The 26,068-nt window shown below is 43.4% G+C and overlaps 1 protein-coding gene across 5 annotated transcripts in view; it reads right to left on the bottom strand.

The window, feature by feature from the left end:
- The window catches only part of pde10a (phosphodiesterase 10A), a 75,684-nt gene that overhangs the window by 3,210 nt on the left and 46,406 nt on the right, over positions 1–26,068 (bottom strand). For 3 of the 5 annotated variants that reach the window (XM_028988551.1, XM_028988549.1, XM_028988552.1), the window contains 19 exons: positions 24,124–24,255; positions 15,621–15,649; positions 13,828–13,948; positions 12,563–12,612; positions 11,692–11,832; positions 11,106–11,261; positions 10,633–10,683; positions 9,884–9,942; positions 8,938–8,989; positions 7,888–8,030; positions 6,698–6,790; positions 6,218–6,404; positions 3,480–3,622; positions 2,889–2,972; positions 2,615–2,765; positions 2,340–2,495; positions 891–1,063; positions 526–637; positions 288–368 (listed from right to left, as the gene is read on the bottom strand). In XM_028988551.1, the coding sequence (XP_028844384.1) occupies positions 288–368; positions 526–637; positions 891–1,063; positions 2,340–2,495; positions 2,615–2,765; positions 2,889–2,972; positions 3,480–3,622; positions 6,218–6,404; positions 6,698–6,790; positions 7,888–8,030; positions 8,938–8,989; positions 9,884–9,942; positions 10,633–10,683; positions 11,106–11,261; positions 11,692–11,832; positions 12,563–12,612; positions 13,828–13,948; positions 15,621–15,649; positions 24,124–24,255 (2,114 nt within the window). Of the gene's footprint in view, positions 1–108; positions 369–525; positions 638–890; positions 1,064–2,339; positions 2,496–2,614; positions 2,766–2,888; positions 2,973–3,479; positions 3,623–6,217; positions 6,405–6,697; positions 6,791–7,887; positions 8,031–8,937; positions 8,990–9,883; positions 9,943–10,632; positions 10,684–11,105; positions 11,262–11,691; positions 11,833–12,562; positions 12,613–13,827; positions 13,949–15,620; positions 15,650–24,123; positions 24,256–26,068 lie in introns of all 5 variants that reach the window. The other 2 variants (XM_028988550.1, XM_028988553.1) reach the window with 2 other exon arrangements.

Here is a 26,068-nt window from a genome sequence, read left to right on the forward strand (position 1 = left end):
GCGGAAGGAAGGACAGTTACACTGCGCGTGGACACGTGCACACTTCTCCAGGAACACGCCGGCGTGCCGTGGCAATCTGGGCCCGGCATCTCGAGCTCGGCCACCTACTTTTAAACCTCGGGAGGCGGCGGCCCGTGGACTAAATGCATCAGACTTAAATTCTGTGGAGGTGGAGCTTGGACTCCTGCGTCAGCAGCACCTGCTTTGTCCCACAGAGAGTTACACCTGCAGATGTTTATGTGTGTGTGTGTGTGTGTGTGTGAGAGACTTTTTTTTTCTCTACCTACCTGACCCTGGGGGACTTCGTCCTTTTTATCCCGGTCCATCATGGGGATGGGCTGCATACCTATCTTCTTCATCTCGTCACCCTGGGGAACGCAGCAAAAGGGACAGAGGAGGAGGAGGAATAACTCCTTATGTAGGAAAACCAAAAGTTAACTGATCCATTTAACAGCTGACTGCCTAAACAATTATTTACAAGAAAGTCTAGTCCTACGGTGAGCAGACACCTGCAGCGTGTCCTACCTCGGCCCAGAACTCTGCGTAGATGTCATTAGCTGTGAGCCGTGTGACTGGCCACAGCTTGGTAACGGAACAGAGGTCGCACGCCGTCATCATCAGACCAATCACACGGTCCCTGTGGAGCACAAGCACTATTTTAACTCCGGTGCAAATTGTGGTTCAGCAGCTCTGCCCGGGGCCAGACTGCACAAAAACGCATATTTAACACATTTCCCACATTTACAAAATAATTCATACATGTGCCGTGGAGAAATGATGGTCATCCGGTTAATGTTAGGTGATGGAGAATGCTGCTCACTCACCACCGATGTACAGTGAACAGCACTCTTCAATCTACAAACAGTCACAGTGCCTGCCTGACCTCTGACCTGTGGGCGTGGTTGTTGAGATCCAGCGCTCCGGTGGTCAGGAGCTCAGCCAGCTGCTTGCGGTTACCGAAGTACAGGGCCAGATCCGTGGCGATGATGGCCTTGCGGATGATCTCCAGAACCTGCTCATACTCACTGGAGGTCAGGTTGGAGAAAATATTGTGCCCTTCCAGCTATGGGAAACAAAGAGATCAATAAAAAAGCAAAAGCTCCACTTATGAGGCGTCCTGCTCAGCTACACGGCAATGGCAAAGCAGACACAGGTCCCACCGAGAATCGCTCCGGTATCGGGTCAGCGCGAGCGCCTCTGCAGACATGGTGAGGAACAGCCAGAATGGAACAGAAGGTCGAAACACTCTACTGCCTCTCCAAGGGCTACGGCTTTAACCGCGGACTGAGGTGTGGTTAAAATACGTTTCAATGCAGAGACAGATTTGTTATTAATAGCTGAGTTTTCGCTGGACCACGCGCAGATCTTGACAGAGATAGCTGAACCGGACCGGGGTATTTCTTTTCAGCTGAACTCTTTCCCCAGTGCCCAATAGATGCAGATTTCCGGAAAGTTCCATTTAATATGTTGACTTTGCAATAGATTTGGAGAAGGCCGGCATCCCACGGCACGGCTCAGGATCCTAACTGAGGTTAAAATATAAGAGGTCTGCATATGGAAGTGCTTTTCTCCAGCCGTCTTGCTGGTTCTCTCTATGGAGGTGTAGGTGGATACACGACACAGTACGCAAAATGGTCCCAACAGAAATCACCATTCCATTTATTCCCCACCGTGAAAGGGTATGAACCACATTTTGTCACACAAAGCAGAACCATATGATTCTTGCATTATACGTCTTTTTTTTAAGTTGCTGAGATGCTGACCATGATCTAAAAATGTTAATTGTTTTTTATGTCTCTTCAGGAGCATCACTGCGCAATTCCTCAAATCACATCAAACCATACTTCAAACATCTTTCAGATAACCATAGAATAAATCTGTCCCAGAATGTTGCCTTACTTTAAAAGATTTTAAAATATTTTTTACTTTTACAATATGTTGGCTTTAGGATAAATGCTTACATATGTTCCCAAAATTAAATAAAGGTAATAATGGAAATATTCTGGTTTATTCTAGTTTATCCAGGTTTGACAGTGGAAGTGTGCTGACCTCATTTGTGGGAAATTGAGCATGAAGTGTGGGCTACCCCTCCATTGCAGACGGAGATCAAAATGCTTCTTGGAAAATATACAACTTTTCATTTCATATTATTAACAATTTAATCACATTTGCAATATCAGCCAAAATAATACTAATTATTATAACCTTTACACACACTTGGCTGCTTGGAGAGGAGAGAAAAGGAAAGGAAATCTTTGGGGGGAAAAAGGGAAGAAGGGAGATGGAGGCAGCACCCACAGCTAAAGCTCAGGCCAAGATGCCATGTGAGGAAGCTCTACCTGCAGGATGGACACTGTCTGGGAGAAGTGATGCTGCTCCATGGTGGAGGTGGAGTAGAGAGCGGCCAGCGGGTGGTCAAACTTCTGCAGGTAGCTGTTGCTGTAACCTCGGTGGTCCAGGTCATGACACAAGCAGGCGATCAACAGTCCTTTTTGCTGAGAGTGAGTGGGACGGCCACCAGAAAAAGGAGATGGAATGAGCTTGAGAGAAACCTCTGAGTTATTTAAAGGATATTTAAATTCGTTATTTAAATCCGCTAGTCTCTCAGACTGACCTCTAGCTCAGTGAATATTCCAGAGACTTTTTGCAGGATGGCGTACATGCAGTGTGCTACCGTCACAGCGTGCTTCCAATTGTGGTACGGAACACGGCGGTAGTTCTTCCGCACTGACATGGTGAATCGGCACAGTTTTTCCAAGTCAAAGCTGATGGATGACATTAAATTACATATAAATTAGCTCACTCATAATATAAAAAAATGTAATAACACTGGATCAACCCCATGTAAGCAATTGTGTATAGTCATACTGAAATATGTCGACATCTACCTATTTTTCCCACAAGAACTGTGGATCATGTACACAAATATCGCCGGCCACAGATCCTCATAGGGACTGATGTCAAAGTGGAACCTAAGAAGAAACAAAGCGTGATAAGGCCGACATCTCACCGGCTACTCCAGTCACAGATTCACCAGGTTGAGGAGTATGAAACATGAGCAAAGTCGATGCTCTTGTGACCAAAATATACTTCACACGTTGACATTATTCTTGAAGTAAAATATTGTGAGAAAGTTGAATTAATCCTGCTTTCATATCTAAAAGAAAGAAAAAAAAAGTCTTTTTGTTCCAGGTGAAGGCCCAGTCATCTGAGAACTTCTCCACGGAGAGAGAGAGAGAGTGATTAAGACTTTTTGAGTTGCTTAGTTGCATATAAACGGATAATGATTGTGAGATACAGAGCTTTAAAAGCCTCCTGTGCTGTGCATCTCAAGCAAGACGCTATTTCCGGTAGATGGCTACAGCTTTCAACATCTAGGTTCTCACTGTCCTTACTGGTTAGTATGTGCTGAACGCTGGTGCCTCTGGTATTGGTGCAAATGAATGAAAAGCAGGAGGGTCAATGGAGGTGCCACTCACAACTCAATCTCTTTATACATGGGCGCGGGGAGGGAGAGCTGGGCCAGGGTCTTCCACTCCTCTGAGGTGCAGATGCTGTGGTAGGAAAGCTTCTCCATCGTCACCCTGTAGATGCACTCAGAGTGCCGGATGCGGTGGTACATCTGCACAGAGGCGGAGAAAGAGAAGAGGGAGTTTACAGCACTCCATCACATGTTACATTTTGTGTAATGGCACAGACACGGATGAAATAGAGACAGAACATTCAGAATTAAAATGGACAAATGAGGCGAGAGATGAGCAATTAAAAAAAAACACCCAGATACGGGCCACAAGAACGAATGCTGGTAAATTAAAAATGTGAAAAAAGTGAAACTTAAGTGTTTGTCATTATAAATCACAGCACACGGTGACACAACGAAATGAATTAGAATCAGAAAACGTTATTAATTCCAAAGGAAATTGCTTAAATGTGTCCTGTTTTCAACCCATTAACCATGGTGAACAGCCATGACAGGGGGCAGTGGGTGGGGATGGTACTTTGCTCTCTGCTGAACCAGAACAGAAACCTCAAGACTGGATTTAGATTTGAAAGAGACCTGAGAGACCTGATATGACTAAATGCGGTTACTTTCGTTCATGTTCTCATGCCATTCTGTGAGCTCCATGCCTCCCAACAGAAGCTCCCCCGACACTCCTAAAAAGTAAAAAAAAGGAGCTCTGCTTAAATGTGCCTGTTTACTGTGGATCTGTTGGCATCTCATCACATGTGGCCAAAACAATCGGGGTGAACCCTGGTTAAAAGCACCACAGCAGTATCTGTGCGGTTAGCCCTCAGGCTTGCACCGAGACCTCTGCAGCAGGGCACTCATGCCAAACTGCGGTCCGCCCCTCACAAAGGACCATGCGCCACCCCGGCCCACCGGCAGCATCGCGGCCCATAAACTGGCAACGCTCGGCACACAGGCGCTCCACCACCGGCTTTTCGTCACCACTCCCTTCCACCACAACAAATAAATCACAGCTCTACCAAAGCGGGGTACCTAAAGATGCCCGGGCGTGAATTATGTCTAAATATAAATCCCGTTGGCCGGGGACAGCAAGGCGCTTGTGGTCTTAAAATATTAAACGTACTTCATCAATTTTAAAGGCAGCGATGTGACGCGGCTCCTGCGCAAGTGTGTCGCACGGCCGCTGAGTCAGACCCCACGGTGAGGCGGTTCGAGCGTTGTGGTGGCAGCCCGGCCAGGCGACGCCACACCGCCAAAACACTTTTGCGAGACTGTTGTCATGACTCCCTGCATTTATCCACAACTTTCAGACACTAAATGGGATGTTAACCGAGGAAGGGCGAGTCTGTGATTCAGCACAATATGGGTCTTTGTGAGGGAGCGAAGGCATGGAAAAGCGGCGGCATCTCCAGCCTTCTGGTGTAATTATGCCATCAGAACGAGTCAGGTTGACTCAGGGAGGCATCGGCACATGGCAGACCATGCTGTAGACCTTCAGGAAGCTACTTCCATTTCTCAAGGTTATGATGTACAAGTTTATTCAGAAAAAGTTGCTCAGAGTGTAAAGAATAGAATTTGATGCAAAAAAAGTGACCTTAAAGTGACCTTAAACCTCAAAATTTGTTTGCCCATTATTTTACTCATAAAGTCAAGCTCCCCCAATCTGGCAACATAGGTTTCTTTTTTCCTTTCAACTTTTCACATGTAAGTAATCAAAAGTCTGAAGTCTTGTCATTTTCTTACATTCTAGAACAAACTGAAGATGCAGGACAATGAAATAAAACGTGAGGTTTTGACGGCAGCATTTCACACTCTCGGCTTCTCTTCACCATCGTAAGTTAAGACAACGTGTATGGTTTCCAACAGTCCTGAAGGTTTATGCTGAACATTTTTATATCATTCGCTCATGTTAGTGAGCGTCTTATCAAGCGGCTTCTCATGATGACAAAATTGCAGTCATGAAGGTAACTCTGGCTACAGAAAAGACTCAATATGTTTCTGGCATTGAATCCTTAAAAATGGCTCCATCTTAATCTACATAATAGCCACAGAGTAGGTGCAGGCAAAATTTTTTACTGAAATATGTTTTAAGCAAAACCATAAGAGAAAAACAGAATAACATAATAACTATTTAGATATTCAGTCAGTCTAGAGCTCATTTCATGTCGTAATTAAATAATAAATAATGCCAACATACATTCATATTTGTAAAATTTGGCATGCCATTTCTCACGTTACCCTTGATGCCGGTGAGTTGAAAACCCTGCAAGTCACATGACTTTACCTTTGTGATTACTGGACACTTCTGAATTATGGAGTAATTACAGAGTAATCCTACTCAGGGCCGGTGGCCGCCACAATTCATAGTTGCTAATTCACAAACTCCGCACACACAAGGTCCGAACTGGGATACGAACTCACAACCTTGGAGGCTGTTTGGCTGGCTCCAAACCAAATAGTTCCAGCAGAACCAATTGCTCTAAATGGAGGTCTGCTGAGACATGCTAAGCTAAAGTTTAGACAAAAGATTTCAGCGTTTTAATTCTGACCAATTCTAAGCCAAATGAAGAGAATATGATTATTTTACAATTGATTTGTACCACTTTTTTATTTGTTTAGGTTTTTACTTCGTATGCTCATTTCTTTGCTCATTTGAAAATAGTTAAGCTTCCTATTCCTGTCCATCCCATGATCCCCCTCTCATGTCTGTAAAACGGGCGGAATAAGAGCGGCGAAGCGTCTACTCACGTTTGCACAGTGTAAGGCCAGGGCACAAAAGACAGCAAACATCTTGAAATTGTTCTCGTCGGTTTTTGTGAAGGCACTTCCGCTCAGCTTGTTCACCATTTGCACGACACCTATGACCGTCCCCCGGCTGACGATGGGCATGCACAGGATGTTCCGGGTGGTATACCCAGTGTAGAGGTCCACGTCTCTGTGTGGGACGGAACACGAGTATTAGGGGGACACTGAACACCTCAAGCTCTCATCTGAGGCAGCATAATAATGGTCGAGTCAGATGCTGGGAGAAGCAGGAAGTTGCCAGTTAACTCAGAGCACCATTATGCATAATCTAATATACACATGTTGTAGCACATCCTGGTATTAGACTTCACACACTTGCCACTGGCACCCACTGGGGCCCTGCATGTCTCTTGGCCTACGCAGAATGGATAACAATGAGATGGGAGATGCAGAATCCTGTAAAGGTGTGTGGGTTTTATTAACCTGTTAAAACGAGGGTCTGCATAGGCATCTGGAATATTTAGGACTTCTCCCGTCCGTGCCACTTGGCCTGCTATTCCTTTCTCTATAGAAAACCTGCCGAAAGAGACACAAGCGCAGATTTACAACCTCAGCTGACACAGTTATTAACTGCCCTCTTGTCTGTGTTAATGCACTTGCACACTGAGGAATGTTATAACAAAAGCGGGCTTCCCAGCGAACACTTCACACTCCGCCACACTTCATTGTAAGCATTGCACTGAAACAGTGTAAGCCCCGGGCCAGCGGTCCGGCATTAGTGAGTGAATGCTACTTGCGTAAATGTACCAAATGAGGCCAGATTGCACCCCTCTCCTCGCCAAAGCGCCCTGCCCCGTCAGGGCACCAGCCATAGCACGCCGCACTCAGTGTTAGAGGATTTATGCTTTTTACTAAGTGGCATGCTATCCCTGTCTCATTACTCATTACGAGGACTCGGTTCGGTCACATGTGCGTAGATGCCACATCGCTGTGGGCTTAACACCTCTCCTGCGCCAGGGATCTCTCCTCTAAGCACTCACGCTGGGCCGTGCCGGAACATGGCCACCGGTGTGACAGCAGGCCCATGCCGAGAGGGTAGGGGACAGGTGGGATAGCAAAATAGGTCTGGTCTGCTGTCAGCGCCGAATAGAGAAATCCAGCCAAGGGTGTTAAGTGTGAGCCTTCAGAAGAGATTTCATGAGACAATGAATTGTTCGTTTGTACTGACCCGGGATTATATTTTTATATATTTTTTAATCTATACTTCACTGTAAAAAAAAAAAAGATTTTGTGGTCATAAAATATACGTAGAATAATTGTATGCTTTATTTGACCTAAAATATATATACAGACATAAAATCTGGATAAAATCAGATTACTGAGTAAATCCAACTTAATATAATCAGATAGGCACTTTCTGTAGCACATTTCATTGGACACTTTTTTTGTCAGTTTCTATGATGAGAAAGGACCTTTCTGGCGGGGATAGTTTTGGATAGTGGATAATTGTAGAGTTGTGCTGTGTGCACGTTGCCATTGTGTACGTTTCCACTGCGGGCACCATTTTCAAACTGGCGCTAAGCGCAACGCTGCACACTAAGGGACAAGTACAGGCAGCAGAAAGCTCAGAATTAAAATGCAATTAAAAGGCATTCACTGCCATCCCAACTTACCTAATTTCTTTGGTTTTCCTAAAGACAGGTTTCCCATCATTCTCTTCCCCGATATCGAACAGGTCCGAGTACAGTTCTTTGTTATTGTGATCCACCTGGAAGAGTGCGCACCTGTCTGCGTTCACCAGGTTTTTTGCATATATCTAAAACAACACAGACAGAGGCTCCATTATAAAAGTCGCCTCAGATAAACCTGCATACGTGTCTACAGTCTGCAATCAGTTATTTAATCGGTAAACTTACAGCTTACTTAAAGCACAAAGGAGGCAAATGTAAAACGTAACCTGTAAGATGGGATGGTAAAATTTATTTGCACATAGGGACCTAACTAAGGCATCTTTTCCCATGTTTCTATATATTTCTGCCAAATTTCTTGCCATGCACCCACTTCTCCCAAATAACTCAAGATTTTGCACATTTTATTGCTGGTAGGAGTGGTTTTTAATTGGGGCAGAACTGTGTGCATTATCTGTGTTTGCTGTTTTAAAGCATCCAAAATGGTGTTGTGCTTTTGACCAAGAAAAAAACTATAAAATAATGAAAGAATGTGTGCAGGTTCCAATTTATTACCATTTTATTGCAGTTATTGGTTTAAAATAAACTAATTAAGAATTACATGAAATATGTACACTGCAAAAATTTGGTGATTTTTCACAGACAAGCAGGTCTGTTTGCACAGTTGGGAAACCCCACAATAATATTAATGTGACATATATCTTGCGGCCTTGATTTTTTAAGGTCATTGGCCAAAAGCCCACCTCTGAGTAATTATGAAAGTTAGGGCAACCCTTTAGTCCTTCATGCTAGTGCAAAGTTGTCAAGTTTCAACACTCCCATAAATTGTATTTGCTCTTTCAACTTTGGTTTAAATTGCAATAAATAGGGGCATGGAATGTCAATAAACACACTGTTTTCTGTCCTATTTTTAGAAAATTCCTCCCTACTGTTTCCTGTCTTCATCAGAAGTGGGGAAGAGAATGGCAGTAAACATTGCTTGCACATGTTTGTACAATGATATGCATATGAAAAATGGGAAATGTCCAGACTCACCATAATATGTTCAAGTAGAGAATCTATTGCCACAATGTTGTCAAAGTATGTTCTATCAGACAGGAGGGTGGGGAAGAAAAGGATAAAAGATGAAAATTGCCATTTCAGATACACATCAGAGCTCTACTGGGTTGTGTGATTTTACATGTGACTGTGATTTTTCCAGATGTCTTGGAACCATTGAGAATAATCTCTTCTCTAACCAACACAAATTTACAGCAAATTAAGACACCTTGATATAAACCGAAATCATAAGACTTCTTTTACTTTACTATTTTATCTATAAAACATATTTCTCCATTAATCCATATCTATCTGGTTTAAGGTGTGATTATCTGAAATGTTATGGTTAAAATCTCTAAATGCTTGCTTGCCAGCCAGTTTCCCAGCTTGAAACATATTAAAGTTTTGATGCCTTTCGTTTTGAAGCAAGTTTCCTGCTACTGGGTTGATGACATGATCAGTAATTTACTATGTTCTGCAGTCATGCACCCATTCTATCTACTTAATATCACCGTCATTTGGCTAGAAAAGCTGCTTTGTAATACTGAAAATAGTTCCACAGGGCAAAAGATATTGATTATTCAGCCGTGAGCATGCCATAATTGTTACCTGAATGTTTTAATGCGTTCTAATTATTCTGAGTGTAGAAAAATAGTAAGCAATATTTGGTATTGTGTGAGCGTCCACGTTTATGACTGTCTGTCATGCAGTTTATGCAGTGAATTTCGAATGGTCTTGGATTTCACACTAACAGGATGAAGGTTAGAATGAGTAAAAACCCGCAGTAAAAACATTCTGGAAGAGCTGGTCGGCTCCGTTATCAATGACGTGCCAGTGGTTTGGTACGGAGGTAACCGGGTGTTTATTGATCTGCTCTGGTCTTGCCTTTTACAGCCAATTAACTGTCCCCTCCCAGGCCCACGCGACACACAGGGACTCTTACTTTGACACATCTAGGAGGAAGTCGTTGAGTTCAGTCTGTTTGGCCAGGCCTTTGCAGACCTGAAAAAAAAAAAAAAACAAAGACGGAAATGACGAAGTGTCATTATGATGAGTTTGAACACCCAATTACACACAATTAGTTAATAGACTAATGTTTTGTTTCAAATCAAACCCTGCCAGGATTGCTTAAAGACCTCCCCACCTCTCCTCATCTCCCCATGGAAAAAGATGAGGCCAATTACCAGGAAGGCATTCCCTGCATGTGCTGTAATATTAACTGTACTCAGACACTTCCCGTTAAAAAAAAGACTGGTTCCACGGAGCGTTTTCACTGGCAGCGCGAAGTTTCCAGGATAAGATGTGTGACGTGGCCGGCCCGCGCACTGTAATACTGCTGCATGCCTGTTTTCTTTGCTGGGTTGAGTGTCCTGCAGCCCAGAGCCTCGGGGTAATGTGATCCCAGGGTGCACCATGAGGCCACTGAAGACTATGATGCAAAGGGACGTCAAAACCCATTGCATATGTCACTCACCGGCAGGAAGTGTTCACATACAAACAAGGCCGTGGTCTCATAATTGCACCCCTTGAGACGTCTGTGATCCAGGCCCTCATACACAGTGGATTTCAGACATCAAAACACACACGTGGAACCAGAACAAACACAGGTCTGCTTGTATAAGCAGAAATCCTCATTGCAAAATGCTCAACTCTGACAAAGATCATGCACATTTTGTGCAGGTATGCACTTACCTGCACTTGATGAATTGCTACAGAGGCCCATGCTAAATTAGCAGTTGCAACCTTCAAAAGAAAAGAGGATGCATGAAATACAGAGAGGAAGGGATATTTTACTGAATCATTAGAACACACGTTCTCGCCGATATTCCTCGCCAGACCCACCAAAGGCTTTAGGAGGTGCAAGTTCCATAATACACTTCCAGATCTTTAAAGTGTATAGGTGAATTTCTACCAGCTAGCAATGCCAGCTGTGTTACTGCGGGGCATCAGCAAATCAGACAGGAAGTGTACATCGCAAGTGAATTATACAGACAGTGATCCCCAACTCACTTATAGTATCCAAATCCTGAATCCAAATCTGAGCAGTGGTGCCAGAGCCCACACCCAAGGCCATGGGGAGACCATGCGAAGTCCGCACACCCAAAGCCACAGTGAGGCCGGACATCATCCGTGCCCTCAACCCGACTCACTCGCCGAACGCCTACCTCCTGGTGGCTGAGGCTGAAGGGCTCCCGCCCCCAGTGTCGGTGCAGCTCGAGGATGGCGATGAGGTCACCGATGGCGGTGAGGATGGGGAGACACAGAACAGAGTGAACGCGGATCCCTGAGTCCTGCCCTGTGCCGTGGGGGAAACGCTCGTCCTGAGGGAGGGTCACAAGCCACAGTCACTGCACGTAATGGCCTAAATTAATTCTATTTTTCTCACTAAGCCTCTTTATTGGAGTGTGTGCATGTGATTATAGGGACACGGTACCCACAAAGTTCCCACCTGGTGGTTAATAGGGTAGAATGACTGTAGTTCTAGAAACGCCTGTTTTAATATCCTAAATACTAAGTTGTATTTAGTGTCTGATAGTTCCTGGTGTAGCTGTTTGGACCCTACTCAGGGTCTGAGCCTTCTATGTTATTGGGAACAAAATGTAGAGAAAAAGAAAGTGCTGGGGAAGAGGTGTATGCATGAGCCACACTTAGCCCCGTTAAAATACAGCTACAGATATTGTAAAAAATTCTGTGTCGTGGTGTGTACAGCTTTCTTTCAACTCCTGGCTCTGTACTCAGTGCAAAACTCACCCCCATGATATCCTCCACCAGCAGTGTTTTACGTGTCTTGGCAACATGAGCGGCGATGGTGGTCCCAAATGTAATTGGGCCGGAGGGAATGAGCCCAGGAAGCCCCTCTTTTGCTCCCGTTGGAGTGAACAAGCATAAACTCTGTAGGTAACACAGGAATTCGGAGTGACTTCTATGCTTCCATTAACACCATAACTCCCACTTTCACTACCAAAGACACATCATATTATAAGATTCATCATATCACATTATGGCACTATATTATGATATAATTTATAAATAGAAGAAATATTATGACTGACAGAACACTGTATTGGTCCCCTGATTTAAACACAGGCTAAAATGAGTATTACAAAATAAATAACATTTAAATAAAATTGTACAATAATTTTTATGTTGATAGCTATTATTATGTCACTTTTATAAGACAATTTACAACGGTAAGGATTATTAAAATATCTCTAAATGAGAATAAATGAAAATTAATGAATAAAATGGTTGGGTTCAGACATATTTCATTCAGACATTTTGCCACAATAACCTGCCAAATCAAATAGGGACATTTCTTTCTCCATTTTTGTTGGAACCCAAAAGATGAACAAAACAACACTGTTACCCATTTATTTACATTGTGCAGCATTTTTTTTACAGTGTGCTGACTAATGGGGATCTATTTAATATAACTTTTAATATCAAGTAAATGCCTAAATATGTACACATGAGTCAATTTGCATGGCCATATGATTCATATGATTGTTATTGGTTATCTGATGGGGCCCTTCATATTCAAGAGCAAACCAAATAGAAGAAGTAATGGCTTGACCTATGGGTGAACATTACTGACTGGTGTCTTAAATAAGAAGTCACCTACATTGTTGCATTCTCCCAGGAAGTAAAGTGCAAATCCGTCGGCTTTTGTGGCTGTTGACACAGAGCACAAGTGTATAATTATCAGCTCTGGAATTAAATTTAAACATTTAATTTAAGCAGAGCTTTCATTTGTTCCTCAAAACATAACTGAAGTGGCCATAATGTAGAATGATAAGGTTGCCGGTTCAAATCCCGATCTGCCAAGGTACTACTGAGGACACATTTCGTTGTGTCACTGTGTGCAGTGTTTCACAATGACAATCACATCACTTTCAATGTCTTCTTTCTTCTTGTGTGTGGCATTTTTTGGTAATTATCTGAACATATGTATGTCAGTGTGTGAATTAACTTGATTGCATATGTGTTATGAAACATATGGGATAAACTAAGTCGAGTGCAACTTAAATGCCTAATTACCTAAAACAATCAACAGCATTTGAAAGTGAAAGCAGCGCACTGCAGCACAGCACACAGTGACACGATGAAACATGTCCTCTGTATTTAACCATCACCCTTGGTGAGCAGTGGGCAGCCATGACAGGCGCCCGGGGAGCAGTGTGTGGGCACGGTGCTTTGATCAAGGGGACCTCAGTGGCATCTTCCCATTATGGGTCCGGTTTCCTGTGTGTGAGTGTGCGTGTGTGTGTGTGTGTGTGTGTTTTTATGTGTATGCACTTGCAGCTCTACAGTAATGCTAGACATGGGTGGGTGGATGCGATTTGACAGGCTGTACATTATTTAAACACAAACACACACACACACACACACATCTACATGAACTCCACACAACTGCACAGACATTTAATCATAAAACATACATGAGCTCCACTTAAAATCACAACAGTGTGTTCCTGATGGTAGTATACCTGGCCCTAAATGTATGACTGGTGCCGGGGTTTCACTATGCAGTTCGTTGCGTTGGCAGGGTGGTAAAGTCACACGTCGGACACAATGTCATTTTATTACGCTGCGACTGCGGTATTTGGTGGTGCGTATCTGTGCCCATTCTGGTTTTGAGTGTTAGCGCTCATATGTGAATATTAATGAAAACGGCTCTGGCCTGTGTGGGCTGTTACGTGCGATGTGTCTGCTGACCTCTGGGCTGAAAACACTCAGCGCTGCGGCGCTGTGTGACGGGCAGGAGTGGGGGGCTGCTGTGTACTCACTAAAAAACATTATAATTTACCTCTAGCACAAACAATACTTTTTCCTATATGTTGTAGGTTTTTTTCCTCTATGGTGTGTGTGTGTGTATAGGTGGCTGACCTGTTTTGATGATGTTGCACAACTCGTAGAGCAGTAGCTTGTTGTCTCCTCCAGTGTCCAACCGCTGCTCCATGTAGCTGTTGAGCTCATACACCACGGCCTGCATGTTGGTGTCCTGGTACTGCTAGACGCAACACACACACACACACACACACACACACACACACAAAACATGCAAGTCTGGTCAAAACATCATGGTAAATTACTAGAGCAAATTAACCATCAACAACACTTCATGCTAAACATGACATGATCCCACTCCAGAACTGTGGCTGATTGTCAGCCATGTCGTCAGCGGACTAACTGAAAAATAGTAGTAATTACACACAGGAATGCAAAATGCTGAACGAGTTTGTCCAAAGTGACACACAATGGCTTTTGGTGCCACGTTATGTAATCAGTGAGTGCAGTTTCTTAAACATGCACAGACCCTGGCTGGAACTCCAGACAAACGCAGACACATTTACATTGTATTTGGAATCATTCCCCCAAACAGCCAAGCATTCAGTACATATACTGGGTACAAAAGATGTTCAGGACTAGCTATAGGGTGCACGTCGTTTTCCTGTCCATTCCCATCTAGCAGCCACTCACAGGGCAGTGTGACCCATGACACCCCCCACTGTCTCCCGGAACAAGAGCTGGAATCCCCCCTCCGTTCCCAGGGGAGGAACGTTTATGCGCTTGCAGTGCTCGGATGCTGGCCGTTATGTAACTCCGACCTCCTGCCGAGTGGAGAGGCATCTATTTCGGTGCCATTTGGAGCAAGAAAGGCAGAGATGAAGGGAGGAAGTGAAAGGGAAAGAGAAAAAAGAGAGAGTACAAAAGAAAATGGGTACCTGGGGGGGGGGCTGGGAAAGGGGCACCGATTCGGGAGGATGGAGGACATGAAACGAATTAGAGGCTGCACCCCCCCCCCCCCTTCCCCCGGGGTGCTTTCCTTCCACATCCTGTCTCTGCAGACGTATGGATGACGCACTACGGGGGGAGGAAGCCCCGCCCCCTGGTACACCCCGACCAGTGGCTGCGGCCGCTCAGGAGCAGCCCTGCCCGCAGTTACGCACTGCCATCGTTCCTGTGACGTAACCTCCTTTACTAAGTGGTGCACGCTTCCCACAAAATCTCTCTATTAGCCTTTTAAGTGTTAACGTAAATCTCAGCCGCGGCGCTGCGACTGCAACACATCCTCTGATGCGCATTTAACACCAACACTCCCACGCCGCAGGATGCCGAAAAAAATCCCAGGGCAAATAGGTATATTTGGCCCAGGGTTGAATTATGAGCCTGCCTTAATAATTTGATGTACTGCATGTGTTGTGCCTAAATGGTGAATATGTGATGACGGCAGGTGACATCAGGGCACAGTGCATGGACACTTCGTACATTTTGTAAATAATGCAAGATTGCACTGTCGCACAAAAAAAAAAAAAACAAGCTGCAAAATCTGTAGCATTTACATGACGGCCGCCAGAGCCACATTCTCCTTGTGACCCATGACCTCTGACCATGTGTCTAAATCACTGAAGAAGTTTGGATTTGGCTGAGTTAAATTGGTAATGAGGCTCATCAAAATACTGTCAATGGACAGGACGATCAGTCTCGTTAGCAGTTAAAGATCAACTAACTTGCCAGTAAGAATTTACATATATATTTTGTTTTAGCACACAACATTTTTACCCCAATATGTGTTTTTGAGAACCGTCCAACCATTCATTTGAACATTACATTTTAAAACATGCATGATAAAGCCTAACACACACACACACAAAACACACAAATGATGCTTTGCTTACCCTGCTGACTTCTTTTGCCGATGGGTCCTCTGTGAGGGGACAAAAAAAACCACAACACACACCCATGGTTATATTTCAGATCTCCATCATTACCACTGAAAAAAAAATGACAGCAATTTTAACGTAACCATGGGAATGAAGGCAGTGTTACAAAATCCCAACAGCGCTGTGTGGGAACATAAAAATGTAACTGTCAGGAGAGAATGATGATTTACTCAGCGTTTGTTGTTCTTACACATTCTTTCAGGGCGCCTAGTATTTCTGAACCAAGTGCATGGAGCAGCCGCTGTGACACAGGATAACACACATGGGACACACACACACACACACACACACACAGCACAAATAAATAATTAATCTTTATGATGATCCTTATGTATGGAGATTGTTTAGTTTCAAAATTCATGAATAAATATCACACCATTCACAAATATATTTCTTAATTCAGCAACAAATGTAAAAAGATTCACAAATATAATTTATAACTTACAAATAAATGTCACCATTAACAAATGCATATCTCATCCTCAAAAAAAAAAAAAAATTATGTGATGCACAAATGTCAGTGCAGTTACATTTATTCCCAGACTGATACACCTACATTTACTAACAACCGTATCATGCTGCGCAAGATACGCAATTGCATTATTTTCAAAAGGTCGCCAATCAAATGTCTCCAAAGTTTGCAGCCAATCACATCAACTGACATTCAAGAGTTTGATTTGATGTTGACAACATTGTGATGTTGACAACATTGTGCTACTTTGGTGCATTGTTGTGGTGTCTTGGAAGGAATTGCAAAAACACAAGTTTCATAATATGAATTGGGGGAAAAAACTCATACATATAACGCAAATTGTGGATGGTGACCCGACAGTTAAAATGTGAATCGTTCGCATCACGCCAACTTGCTTGATTACTTTTGGCGAGTCTGTGGTGTGGCGCTGCTGCATTTTAGACAGTGTCTCGAAACCTTGGTGGAATCCTGCCCCCTCACCCCGACATTTAGCCCCAGGTTAATAAAAACTGGACACAACCAATTGACATACAAGCTGTCAGACACGCGGCGCTTTGTGTCTGACTTGGGAGTCGTGTCTGAATACAGCTGAACGTTTGAAAAGTTAGTTATCATCCAGGTCCAGTTGTTACGGATGAACTGGTGACCTGGTGACCTGAGTGTGCACTGGTTTGTGGTCAAATAAAAAAATAAAAAAAACATAAGCAAGATTCCACTCGGTATTCAAGACACGATCTAAAATGCAGCAGCACTCAGGAAGCTGCGACTTATCGCGCTGCGCCACAGACTCGCCGAAAAGGAATCGAGCAGGTCGGCGTGATGCGGGCGACTCCTGCAGCACGTTCACCTGCTGGTTATGGGGTATCGGGACACGCCCGTGTTAATCTGGTCACCCTGCACATACTGACGCAAATACAGGCGATAGAAGACGGTCCGGTGGGGGACTCTCGTAGCGGACAGCTTGAACTTCCCTCTTTAATTGGGGTTTAAAGAGAATTTCAGGTCATATTATTGTATCCAGGGTTTGTCCGGACACCAGGCCGTCCGTGTTGACGTGTGACCGACAGACATCACTTGAGATGAGCGAGCGGGGAAACTTTTGTTGAAATTCAGCAGAGACACTGTTACTTTTTAAGTAAGTGAAGTGATTGTCACATGTGATAAACAGCAGCACAGCACATGGTGCACACAGTGAAATTTGTCCTCTGCATTTAACCCATCACCCTGAGTGAGCAGTGGGCAGCCATGACAGCCGCCTGGGGAGCAGTGTGTGGGGACGGTGCATCAGTGGTACCTTGGCAGATCGGAATTCGAACCGGCAACCTTCTGATTACGGGGCCGCTGCCTTAACTGCTAGGCCACCACTGCCCCACAACTTGTGTTAAATGTATGACTTTTGCGATTCCTTCCAAGAGACGCTGCACAAAAGTAGCTCAGTGTTGTCAACATTAAATCAAACCCTCAAACATCAGTTGATGTGATTGGCTGTAAACTTCGGAGACATTTGATTGGCGACCTTTTGAAAAAAAAAAACACACATTTGTGAATCGTGCGGCATCATGGAAGTTTCAAAAATCCACAAATAAATCTAAGGGTGCTCACAAATACAGACGGTGGTTTGTAAATGCAGGTGTATCGGTTTGCGACTAAACTGCACTTTTTATGTAACTGACATTTATGCATCACATAATTTTTTGGAGAAATATATTTGTGAATGGTGTGATATTTGTTTGTGAATTTTGCAGCTAAACTATCTCCATACGTATGAACTGACCTCTGACCTCTCATTCAATCTAGACAGTTTTGGAGACAGAGGTATGAGTTTTGTGTATCTGAATGTTTGTGTCTGTGTTATGGGTGCAAGCTGGAGTGTGTGTTTGTGTGTGTTGAACTCCTTCAGAGGCCTTGGGCTTTGGTTAGCTGCCACAATAAAAAGTCCTACTGGCTTACAGCCCATGCCGGACACGCCAGGGCCATGCTGACCCTCCAGGGCACCAGCTCCTCTGCTGCCTGGAATCGGGCAAAAACTTGAACACAATTCCAAAAAGCCACCACAAGGAAGAGCACAGAGGCCAACAAGGAGAGACATAGATAACCAACCAGAAGAAATTCCTGCATGCAATCCACAGCGGAATAGTTGGTCCGCACTGAACGTAGTTCGGTGGGCCAGAAGTGAAGAGAGCCGTAAATCCTTGAACGTCTCTGGAAATGGAAATGACGGGCCTGAGTATTTGGCATGTGCTTCAATGACGCTCGCTGGGTCATGTGATGATAAGACTGTGATAGATGGGGACAAACATTTGTGCACTGTCAACAGTGGCAGCTAGAGCTGAGAGAGGGAGACGGGATCGGAGGATGCTTTCACTCACAAAAAGCCCTTAAGTCAGCTCTGCAAAATGTGCATGATGCATGCTAGTTGCTTCATTGATCGGAAACCGATGGAAAGCTCCTTAGACCAGTCACTAGAACCATGGCATGGGTTCCACCCCAACACTGTACCGGTAGAGAGGGTCACTCCGTCTATTGCAGTCTTTTCCTGTAAGTCATGAGGTATACATTTGTGTACATTTCTGTAATGAGGTAAGAGGTAAAATGTGTTTGTTATTAATTACATTAAATGTTATATTAATAATGTCCTACAGATAAGGACACCCAGCCCTAAGAGTTGTTCCACTTAGGGTAGCAAAATAAATAGAGTGGCGAAAAAAATCAAGTGAGAATTCGAAACATTTAGAGACTTTGGTGACAGCTGACAATGTGTCTGAACTGCAAAGTTGTACCGTGGCCACAAACAAAGAGGTTGTATATTTGTTCAGATTACTGAATAAGTTCCAGCCTTGGACACACACAGCATTTTCTCACCTGGTGCCACTTTCTGGGCAGCTCTCTCTTTTATGGCCAAGGTCGTCAGGGCCACGGAGCAACAGACACTCTGTAACTGGGTCATGAATCACTGTGTGTGTGTGTGTGTGTGTGTGTGTCTGTAGTAGTAGAATCAGCATGAGTCAGAGGACACAGCCAAGCTCTGTGTGTGTGAGTTTGTGTGCATGTGTGTGTTATCAGGAAACCGATGATGCAGCCAAGCAGTAGTGATTCTCAGGAGGGAGTGTGACAGAGGGCTTGGGATTTATCAATTACCTTATTACCCTGTGTGTATGTGTGTGTGTGTGTGTGTGTGTGTGTGTTTCAGGTAGCACGGCTGGGAGGAAGTTCCAAAGAGGGGGGCTGACTTACGTCAGCGGGACCTGAGGGTCCTTATTAGTTACAGATAAACCCATGAGCTCTGGTGGAGGGAGGAGGTTTCAGGATTACACCGAAATGAATATTCATATTTGATCTGTCTCTCACTCAGACAGATGCACATCTGTGCATTGGACACAGACATGCACATACACACATTCCGAAACATACATCAGCGCTGTCTCACTGAGCAGCTCTGGAATAGGACATAACATGACATTAAAATCGCAAACAAAAAAAGCAAAGACCTCCAGCATGCCGAACGAGTCACAAGATATAAGACATGACTGCTCACATTTCAAAGAAATATTACCCATCTCCCACCATTTTCATAAAGAGGGCCTGAGCTCATAGCTTTTAGACACTTTTCGAGGCTGAAAAACTAACATGGTAATATTTATTCAATTATTACATTTACATTTAGAGCATTTATCAGACACCCTTATCCAGGACGACTTACAATCAGTAGTTACGGGGACAGTCTCCCCCTGGAGACACTCAGGGTTAAGTGTCTTGCTCCGGGACACAAAGGTAGTAAGTGGGATTTGAACCTGGGTCTTCTGGTTCATAGGTGAGTGTGTTATCCATTAGGCTACTACCACCCTACTATCATCAGCCATCGCCTTACAACCAAACAGCCCCAAAACAGTTCTGACCCATAAGAGCCCTGATGACATCCTGTGGTCCTTTAAATCTTGGACTTGATTCTCCAGGACTGAGATCTGGGGAGGCCAAGTCACCACCTTACTCTCTTTGTGACATCTGAACAATGTTTGCAATGGAGCGTCATTCTCGTGAAGGAGGCTTCAGTCATCGAGGAATACCACCGTCATGAATGTGGTCTATCCAACCAAACCAAAAGCCTGACTTCATCCACATGATCCATGAGAATATGTGATACGTCAGACCAGACTACCCCTACCCCAGTGTAGTTCGTTTAGCTCATGGACCAGGGATGAGGTCAGGAGGGGTGGGCGAGGGCAATCTGACCAGTCTGCAGCAGCTCTGTCCCATAGACAGCGAGCAGTGGTACTCTCCGAGATACAGTCCTGCTTACTTTCTTATACCAAGCGTATCGGCGAACCTTGAGTGCCCATGACTGCTTTGTCTTTAGGAAGGTACTAGCCACTGCATCCCACCCTAATGTTCTGGCTGGTTGGACTATGAACATGATTCGAAGTGGTAAGAAAAAAAAACATAAGACCCTAGATTGTCATCAGTTTGATTATTGCATTTATATAATATATAATAATCTATAACTCGTAATGTTCAGAAAGTTGGTCTTAACCCTCTGTCATGTTTTTCTGTTTTCAGAATAAACGGCAAGCCAGTCATCTCCATTTTTAATGCCTGACTGACTGCAGCGCAATGCGAGACACAGCCACTCACTCAAATTCACACATTCAGAGGAACAGTCGCAAAAACAAAGAACGTGTGTGAACGTTAAGTGCCAAGGGTGAAGTTTAGAGAGAACATAGTGTACTCTGGAGCATGCGAGTGATATGGTGGCCATCACATGATCCCTATAAGACCACAGGGGTGGCCTGAGGGGACGGCTGACAGCAGGGCAAGAGCAGAGAGACGTCACGACTGCAGTCATGTGATGCGTGGATATCCCAGATGCTCCATATGGAACAAATTTACTGGGGGAGAAAGCAGACTATTGTCTTGAACCTCCACTCCCCTTTCTGCTGGGGTTTTCCCTGCACAGCCAGGCTTACTTCTGTGACACCAGACTGTCATGGCTGAAACGTGGAAGTATGCCACCACTGAAAACTGCAACGTCATACTAAAATAAACAGCCTTAGTGGCTGGATACCAGAGAGACGCTGCAATGTGAATATATCAATGGTGGTAAAAATATGAACCTGATATAAAACAGGATACCACTATCAGACTTCAAATACAAATATCATGTACAGGATATCATTTCGTATACAGCCAAAGTTAGCTGACTCCCTGTGCATCTAGGCTCAGCTGTATGTTGCAACATTTTTCATATATGTACTGGGAATCACAAAGAATGAGATGTCATACAAAACAACAAAAAAAATATGAAAAGAAACGATAAAACTGTAGTAAAATAATTATTTAAATTTACTTTAAATAAAAGTAAAACAAATGAAGTTCAACTGGTTCAAATAAACCTGCCGCTCAACAAGGTTAAAAAAAAAAAAATTAGGCAGTCCCCCTCATAAGTCTATTAAAACATGCCAATTAACAATAATCAAAACAGAAAACACATACTACTGCTGCTACTACTGAGAATATTATCATATGATTGTTGTTTCGATGATTATACATAAGGAGAGAGAGAGAGAGCACGAGTGAGCGAGGGCCCTATTTTCAGCACAAAACAGCTGCCACACATTCACATTGCTGAGTGTTTGAAGACAACAGCACTACACGGAGTGCATCGCAGCACAATTGTTTTTTCAGCCCAAAATGCACCAAACCACACTAAAGACCAAAGCAGCAAAATACTTTTTTTTGTTAAATGTGGGAGTGAAAAGGACGAATGCCATAGTGAGTGCAGTTCCACATCATAAAAAGAGGAGAGTAATGACTTTAGTGATTAAACTGTTAGCACCAGCCACAAAGTTCAGGGCAAACCCCACTCCTACATTCCTATGTGGGTCAGCGTGTGCACTGCGTGTCGTTTCTGTCAGCAGTCCTGCTCACAAGCTTTTTTAACCCACCACTGTTGTCCAAAGCTATGTTTTGTTTAAGACAGCTTCCAAACCCCCCCAAAAAAGTATGGTAACTACATTGAATGTCAGCAATAAATCCACACTACAGGCTGGATCTATGGCATACATGCGAAGGAGGACAAAATCGTAAAAAAAAAACAACAAAAAAACATAAGCATCCGACCAATCAGGCCGATGCTCCACAATGGTCCCAAAGTGTGTGAATGGGTTCATCGCACTGCAGGAGCCGGCGGCTCATTGTTCGTTCAGGAAGTTGTTCAGAATCGTCTTTGTGCGCTAATGGGCCGTTAATGACAGATGCTTTGTCTCTGCGTTCGTGTTTAATATGGCTCAGTGTAAACAGGTATGGAGGGACTGTCTTTCTTGGTGACCACTGATCCGTGTGTTTAAATGTATGTGACACCAATGGCTGAGGGGTCAAGGATGAGAAATCACAGACCAAGTGTGCCGTGTGTGGGTGCGTGTGTGTGTGTGCTAAGAGAAAGAGAGACAGAGAGGGGGAGAGCATTGGAAAGGCAACTGAAGAAAATGACAATGACATTTTCAACCTGACACTTAAGTACACACACAAAGTTAGTAGAGGTTTGGGTAAATAGGTATGAATGTTGCATATGTTGCAATGTCTGCGTGAAATATGGAATCACAATATATTGATTTATATAGTGTAGTGTATGCATATACATCATATGAATAGGCATATATCATGCAGCAGATGGTAAACGTCTTTTGATTTCTAAATGAGAATGACAGATTTAATAATTATGGAACAATCAACACTTGGCATATTGATAAATGGTGGATTCATGTCTGCATGCCACGGCATTTACATTTACAGCATTTATCAGATGCCCTTATCCAGAGCGACTTACAATCAGTAGTTAAGGGTTAAGTGTCTTGCTCAGTAAGTGGGATTTGAACCTGGGTCTTCAGGTTCATAGGTGAGTGTGTTACCCACTAGGCTGCTACCACCCTGGATTCATGTCTGCATGCCACTGCACAAGAGAGCACATCACCCTGTAATGTCTGACATACAGCACATTATATTTTGGTTTGTTTTTTGCAAGTATGAAGAGTTAAGTATAAACGGACCATTTAAGGGTTCATTCTGTTTGCACCACTGAATCTTGAACTGGTGGAAAAATATTGTAAACAGCAGTTTGTCAAGAAACTGAATTCAGGTGTGTGACATATTTTAGCGATATATGCATGTGGTTTTTGTTTGTATGTGTGTATGCATTATATTGTGCATGCGTGCGCTTGTCCTGCACCATGAACAGGCCATCAGGCATCACGGCTTTTCAGCAGACGTTCGGGCCGAGGCCCTCACGCTCTGTGGCGCTCATGCAGAAACCATTTCCAAAATGCGACACATTCTCCCTCCCCGGCCCGCTGTGTGCCCCCGGAGGCGGCCTGTGATGTCAGCAGCCGAGCTGGGCCAGCCGCCAGCCCCGTGGGCCCTGATGGATGTGGTGGGTCCTGAGAAGCATGCTGCACAGAGCGAAGCCAGCCCGCTCAAACACGCCTAATGACCCATAAACACCCGGCAGGCCCTCTCTGATGCTCCCTCTTTCATTCCCTCGCTTTCCTGTTCTCTCTCCCGGATGGGTCAGAACGGACCACAACGTAGGTGCAGAAAAATTAATCGTGTTTGTAGTATTTCACGTCGTAATGCAATGTTCTCTTTCACTAAAATAAAATTAGAGTTTTAATTCGATGTTGAATTTGCATCTGTAATTATAAAATTACCAGCTTCACATTACATTAAAGTAGACAGAGCATTTCTAGTAATTTCTTATAATAATACTGATTGCACTGTCTATTGTGTGTAAGTGGGATAAAATAATTGAAGCTGCTGGTTGACGTTAATCATTTTATCGGCTTTAATTGGTCCTACGGGTTTGATAGTCAATATTTCATCCCTGTCTAGGTGTGCCGTGCGTCAGGCTGCAACATTTATCCCAGCACCCACTGCACACTAATCACGCTAACGGGTGATCCGCGGATGGAGCCGCCGTTTGAGGAGGTGGAGCCGTACCTGCAGGGCGGCTGCTGTTCTTCCTCTTCAGCCATCTGTCCAGCGTTTCAGTGCTCACGCTCTCAGACACGAACTCATCCAGCATCTGAGGGTGCAGGGAGAGGTAGGCCTTCACTTTCTCATCCGTCAGACCTGTGAGAGATGGTGCTGGTTAGCCTTCCGCTCATCTACACATGGCCATTGTAGACATGCACTAGCCAGCATCTCCATCTAACGTGCAAATATGAAGTTTACCCTCAAAAAATGAACTCCATCACCGGGAGACACAGCGAGGTACTGAATATGTAAAAATATGCAAATAAAGAGATTTGGCATCAAATTACAACAGACAATGCTAATGTAGCAGCATTACATGACATGCATTCATACACTAAAGATCTAGATCCATATTTGTTTCATATACATTTGTTTTTGAGATTGTCATAAGAATTTAACTGTGAAATTAAAATTTTGGGACATAATTAGTTAACAATAAATAGTTATGTGTAACAATGTACACAATTCTGTCAAGTATATGATTAGAAGACAGTTGAACATTATGGCGCTTTATAAGTTATATAAAAATAATTAAAATATGTACATATACACAAATATTAGAGGTGGGCATAGATTAATTTTCTTAATCTAGATTAATCTCACTGTAATCTTGGAATTAATCTAGATTAATCTAGAGTAAAAAAATGTAATCTAGATTAATCTAAAGAAAGCAAACACAATCTAGATTATTCTAGATTAATCTAGATTAAAATGGCTCGTTTGAATTCTTCCGAAGGCATTTAGAATATGTGTGCTACCCAAATAATGACTAAAAGTAAGTCTTTGAGAACGGGTTTCTCAAGCCAGGTGGCGCATTAGACCAGGGGCTCATCTCCTGTTTCCAAAATGCATCACAAACTGCTTGAGAAAGCTGTTCTACTATGATAATTGGTGATGAAAATAAATTATGTTCAATAAGATGTACTTGTGTTTACCAACTGTTTATTCAGTTAAATAGCTGCATCCATGTTACCACGTCACGTTTGATGTGGTAATTTCACAGTTCGAAGACTCGTTCTCGCCCCCTACAGTGCAATTCGGCTAGGTATACATCCGCGCTAAAATATCAAGGTGAAAGTCATCGTAGTGTAGCGGTTCTTCTTCTGCATTGTGTAACATTTTGATTTCGTTTCTTGAACCACAAATGATGAGCTGACACCCAAGAGATTTTCTGTGCAAAGTGTATTCTGTACAAAAAGCAAGATCACGTCAGAACATCGCGTCACACATCGCGTCTTTCTGCACCTCTCTCTACAATATACAATATTAAAAGAACATAAAAAAAATATTCGCAAAATAACACACATGCAAAATATTCCTAATATGTACATAAATTAAAATGAAAGAAATAACTTTTTGCACACAAACCCCACGCACCTCTCACAACTCACGCCATGTGTCCAAGAGACCTGAACTGGGTCTCAAAAACAAAATAAAAGTCTTTAGGAAATAAGAAAATAAAAGACACAAGAAAGAAGAAATATACTTATAAATCTAGTGTAACCATTTAACTCCGGCGTAGTATAGACCCAACTCCCAACCCAACTTTGTGAATAGATTAACGGCGATCATTTTGTTATCGCCCGATAAGAGTCTCACGTTAACGCAGCACGTTAATGCAGCACGTTAACGCCGATAACGGCCCACCACTAACAAATATGTATTCATAAATATGTGTGTGTCTCTGTGTTTCATATATATAAGAAAATATATCTTTTTTTGTATTTCTTTACAAATATTTGGCAGTAGCATGTGACTGAAACATATTGTAAGGGCCAGAATGGAGGATCCAAGCTTATGTATAAAAGCAAGGTGAAGAGGCCCAACATAAGAGATGAACAGTATAAAGTTATTCTGCACAAAAGCATCAGTGGCTCAAACATCTGCAAAGACTATGAGGTTTGTGAAC

The sequence above is a fragment of the Denticeps clupeoides genome, chromosome 8 (assembly GCF_900700375.1).
Source record: "Denticeps clupeoides chromosome 8, fDenClu1.1, whole genome shotgun sequence".
NCBI lineage: Eukaryota > Metazoa > Chordata > Actinopteri > Clupeiformes > Denticipitidae > Denticeps > Denticeps clupeoides.